The 5,359-nt window shown below is 36.9% G+C and overlaps 1 protein-coding gene across 1 annotated transcript; it reads right to left on the bottom strand.

Moving 5' to 3' along the window:
* Window positions 1-823: 823 nt before the first annotated feature.
* LOC146633537 (beta-galactoside-binding lectin-like) lies at window positions 824-5,132 on the bottom strand. The gene is made up of 4 exons (XM_085352318.1): window positions 5,049-5,132; window positions 2,276-2,355; window positions 1,614-1,785; window positions 824-1,364 (listed from the first exon to the last, which is right to left on the bottom strand). Exons 1-4 carry the CDS (start codon window positions 5,055-5,057, stop codon window positions 1,218-1,220), a joined length of 408 nt encoding a protein of 135 aa, XP_085208444.1. The 5' UTR covers window positions 5,058-5,132; the 3' UTR covers window positions 824-1,217.
* Between the last annotated feature and the right edge of the window lie 227 nt (window positions 5,133-5,359).

Here is a 5,359-nt window from a genome sequence, read left to right as displayed (position 1 = left end):
ATGTTCAAAGTGTTAGTGTTATCTTATTTTAATAAACAACACTGTCATATACAAAACTGGGGTAGCAAGAGATCATCTTAGGGTGGCACAGGCCACCTCATACCACTCTTCTAAATCCGCCCCTGACCTTGTGGTGTTTTTCAGACTAAGTCCACAATAATTATTGCAATTATTCATTTTAAATTATTAAAATTAGCTATTAAAATCATCTTCCATTACATCCACAGTAGTTCAGGAGTGCTAAAGGCTAATTACAACATAATGGCCTACCAGCCATGCTGCCCTCAGAGGTGCTGATCAAAGTTGTAATTATATGAACAACCCCCTCATTGGTCCACTGTTAACATATTCACAGTGATTGAAACGCTACTGGTGAAAACACGTGGTTATCCACTCCCACCTTGTTAATATTCAGTGGGTGCTGAAGAAGGTTTTATAATACAGCAGTGAGGACAGTGTTTATTTGTTGTAGTGGTTATACATGGTTATATAAATCCTAACATTTGCACAATGTTCTCCTTATTTTCACTTTCACATAAAAATATATAAATCTGTGGACGTTATGTGTTCGTGCCTTATGTAAAACCACGCATGGTGTGGTGTCAATGTTTTTCTTCAAAAATAGGTGTTGTAAAATCAAACTAGACCCAGACCCACCTGTGACACATGAAATACTGCCTATATGTAAGGGTTAAATTACAGAGCCCAGCACTGGCTGTGTATCACCTATAAAGTAATTTCACAGGGAAAGGATGAAAGGTGTTGCAGAACAAATAGAAGGAGTCACCAGAGTCATTTTTTTTCATAAAAGAAAATCCTTTAATTGATGTTGTTGCAGGTAAGAATTAAAAAGTGGAATGTCTTTTGGAGCATTTTGAGACACATTAAAGAAACCTGACCACACTGTACTGTATATGAATCCTGCAAACTGCAAACAGAACAATAACTTGCTTTAACTGCTTTTCTGGTAGAGTTCCAGAAAGGGGTGTTCAGGTTCAGAGCTAACGATTCTAATTTTTAAGGCTCCTTTTTTATGACCATAGCTGTTTGGACCTGTTTCTCAACAAACTCATATCCTGTAAGCTATGAAAATCTATAATTAGATTAAAGGTTAACAAGTTTTCAGGAAGCTGAAGACCTAGGACTTTATATTACCTGCTGCTAGACAAACAAAAAAAGAACATTTTTCACATCCAGATATGAGAAACGATGGCGCTTTACTTGATGTCAATGCTTCGAATGCGAGCATCCCCATCAAAGTTTAGGGCCGAGTATTTCTCTGCACCGACGCGGTTGGAGAAACGGAATGTTGAGCCATCTTGTAAAGTCACCACAAACTCTGAAGGAGTGAATTCAATGGAGATCTAAAAGGTATTATCAGTGAGAGAAACAGACAGACAAAGGAATCAAATATTGTAATAGATGTGATGTATAACGCTCAAGGTCTTGCAGATGAATGTGCGGTATCAAATAATGAAGTTCTCAAAGATGCAGTGGCACTTATTTTCCACCAGAGGTCACTCTCAGAGAGAGGCACTATACAGACTAAAGAGGAAGCTAATAGATTACATATGACCCATGCAAGGCTAAAATATAAACACACACTCTCACACCTTGAACTCCTGTCCCAGGGAGAAAGGAAAACTTTGCTCGCGTTGCTCCTGACACCAATTGCCTCCCTCGAAAGAGTTGCAGACAATTATATTTGAGTCTCCATGGGCATTGAAACGAGGGTTGAGATGAAATGCAATTGTGTCCTCGCCGGGGCCGATATTCACAGCAAAACTGCAATGTACAGACATGTGACAAACCTCATTTACTTTAAATAAGTAGCTCAGTCTCATTCTAATGGGGAATTTGAAAGAGAAATAAGCATAGTAAGTAAAATACAAGGGAAAGAAGAACAACAATCAAGCACGTTTCACGGCTTAAAACCACATTTACCTTAAATTACTGACTCAATTAAATTCTCATAATCAATTTCAAATAGAAGTAACTGAGTCAAGTTCAGAAAGATACATGACATGTTCTATAGCTTTATTTCTGATGGTTCAGCTACTTTAAAGAGACAGCTAACACAGACAAAATCTAATTTACTCATTTTTTTTAGCCAAAAACACTAGCTACCAGTGTTTGTACTAAATGATAAATACAGTGATAACGACACCCTGTCAAGAATTAATTTTGCTGAATATCGATTGAAGATTTTTCTAACTTTTCTGTGATTCATTCATTTACAAACTCATGACACAGCTCGTCCTTTATCAATACTTACTCTCCAGCCTCAGGTTTGGCAACTCCAACAACAGTCATGGTTTGTCCAACCTTGAAGGACATGTTCTTTACAAACATACCCTGTGCATAAAAAGAAGGCAAGTTTGGTGATACAGTGTATTATTGTCTACTAATACTACTGACTTTTATTAGATCCAATTATTATTACAGCTTCAGGCAAAAAACAGCACTGGTATAGTCTCGGCCAATTCTCCAATCCTCACTTTATCCCTGGAAACTGCAGAACATGTGTTTTCAGTTATATCCCCATTGACTGGCTGGTCAAATATTCCAGCTCATGTGTCCTGAGGTTGCCAGGGACATTTTTCTGTACGCCGATTTTGGCAGAGACTGAATGTTGAAAAATGATGAGGGACAACTGTTAAACTGAGTCAAATTTTCCTCAGTGCAATACTAGATACCGGGAGTGGAAAAACACTAAGCTTAGCAGAAATTCAGTTCCTGCTGTACATGTGGCAGGGAAATAGTGGTTTGTGTAACAATTAGGAAATGGTCATTCTAATAGGGAATTTGAAAGAGAAATAAGTATAGTAAGTAAAATATAAGGGGAAGAAGAACAACAATCAAGCACGTTTCACGGCTTAAAACCACGTTTACCTTAAATTACTGACTCAATTAAATTCTCATAGTCAATTTCAAATAGAAGTAAATAAGTCAAATTTAGGAAGAAACACTAAATGACATGTTCCATAGCTTTGTTTCTGAAGGTTCAGCTACTTTAAAGAGACAGCTAACACAGGCAAACTCTTCCACTGAAGGCACAAGTCCTTAAAAGTGTATTCTAAAGATGTAGGTTATCATATAAGTCTGTTAGACTCTTATGTCTATTCATTTCCACCTAAATTCCTAACGCAACTTTTATAGATTTTTTTTTTTATTCATTTGTATTTCTTCACTGCCCACCTTCATTTCAAGGCACAAAATCAGAAACCTACCTGTGTGGGTTTTAAATGCTGCAGTTGTTAGAGAAACATCCTAGATACAGTCAACAAGAAACCAAACACATTTGCTAAAAAATAACCATGAATACTTGATCATATTAGATCATGCAAACAATTCAATTTTAGATTCGCTTGTGAAGAGACCAAACTTTCCCACTGAACATGACTTTGAAGACTTAGTTGTTGATAAAATAATTTACATTGCTAGGTTAACAAACTGACAGGTCGCAATACCTTAGAGCAGTGGTGTCCTGCAGGTTTTAGATGTGTCCTTGATCCAGCACAGTTGATTTAAATTGCTAAATTACATCCTCACCATGTCTTGAAGTTCTCCAGAGGCCTGGTAATGAACTAATCATTTTATTCCAGTGTATTGACCCAGGGTGATATCTAAAACCTGCAAGACACCGGCCCTTGAGGCCTGGAGTTGGACATCCCTGCCTTAGAGCAACATTTTTCACCTCAACCTCTTCATGACTGTGATTCTCAAATCCTACAGAAGAGAAAGTTTTCCAAGGACCTTTGCATATTCTGTAACCCCAGTTACATGTTCATTGTTATCTGCATTATTAGATCCCAATTAAACTAAATTCTGTTCATCTTAAATTATATGTCACCACCATATCAGAGTTTCTATTGGTACACAGATAACAGTACTTTCATTTATATCCCCTTTGTAGACACACAAACATGTAATGATCTGCACTGTTCTATAAACAGGCTGAAATCGTGGCACGCCACAGCTCACTGCAAAAAATATAATTTATTTAAAGATCAACCAGTGTAAGTAAGGGAGGCATAGTAATGTGAACATTCTTCCTCTGTTAGAAAGTGTGTTTGGCTGTGCTGGACTGGGCTTGTGTCCGAGCTGGCAGTGACGCTGCATGTCTCCCAGACATTCGGCCTAATGAAGGAATCTGAATAAAGTAATGTGTAAGACATGATACTTCACTGAATCTGTCACTGGTGTGATGATGAAATTGAGCTGGCAAGTTATTAAAACAGTAACATGTTACTAGTAATAAAGTAATTATAAAAATAAACTTCACTGAACTGAATGAATAATTGTCATTTCTGTGTGAAATCAACAAAAAGTGAATCTTAACAGTGCCAGGGACATTATTTGAGAGATAATTACACTTCTGCTTAAGGGTGAACTGTTGTTGACCCCTGTTTGGCTTAGATTTGCAGGATTGTTGGTTCTTCTTCTTGTTTCTATGTTATTACTTTATTTCATTTCATCCCTTAATGTGATTTAAACCACAACACCCCTTTAGCCCCAAAAAAGAAAAAGAGATACAAGGTCTTGATTGTATTCTGACTATTTTATCAATTCAAAGATGCTAGAATGCAATGCAGCCTTTGTTCAGCTCTGACACTGGGAAAAGAGAAGGCGTGACTGAAATGAAAGACTCAAGTGTTATCATGTGTTTATATTACTAAGGATAACTTTCATGCATAGCCATGACACTGATCTATTACTATAGATGAGAAAAAGAAAATAACAATTAAGTAGTAAATAATGTAAGCATATGCTCTGTGGTGAATATTTTGACCATAAAAGGTCATCAAAAAATTCAAAACATTAGAACTCCTAACAGCTCAATAAAAACTAAATGCAAACACTTGTTTTAGTTAGTTCAGTTTAGCTGATGCAATTACATCAGCCTGGTAAATATAAAGCTAGGACCAGCTGTCAGTTCAATGCTTAAAATAGGCTTGAAGCCTAAGACTGTTGATATCAGTAAACCAAAGAGTCATATGAAAATCAAAGTAATAGAAGTTGACTATTGTTGTCAAAATTTTACTTACATTATTCATCTTGGCAGATGCAGAAGGTTAAGTACAGCTGAGAAGAAATGAAAGTGCTGCAGGGCCTTGCCTCTCTGCACCCCACCAGATGACTCCAGTATATAGAGGGTGGGAGGTGCCTTCAACCTGAGTGACATTTCAAAGAGCCAATAGAATTGTGCCATTGCTAAACACCCAAGAGCTGACTCACAGTGAGATTAGAAACTGCAAATAACTAATGTAGCAGTTAACAAATACTTGCAGATGTTGGTGAAGTGAGGCTAATTAGTGAAAGATCATTTGTTAACATCAAACTGTTACATTTTAACCTG

The sequence above is a fragment of the Diplotaxodon limnothrissa genome, linkage group LG4 (assembly GCF_057381915.1).
Source record: "Diplotaxodon limnothrissa isolate DT_005_m linkage group LG4, D_limnothrissa_male_GT1.1, whole genome shotgun sequence".
Lineage (NCBI taxonomy): Eukaryota > Metazoa > Chordata > Actinopteri > Cichliformes > Cichlidae > Diplotaxodon > Diplotaxodon limnothrissa.
Note: the sequence above shows the minus strand (reverse complement) of the source record. Positions and strands in the feature narration are given on the sequence as shown.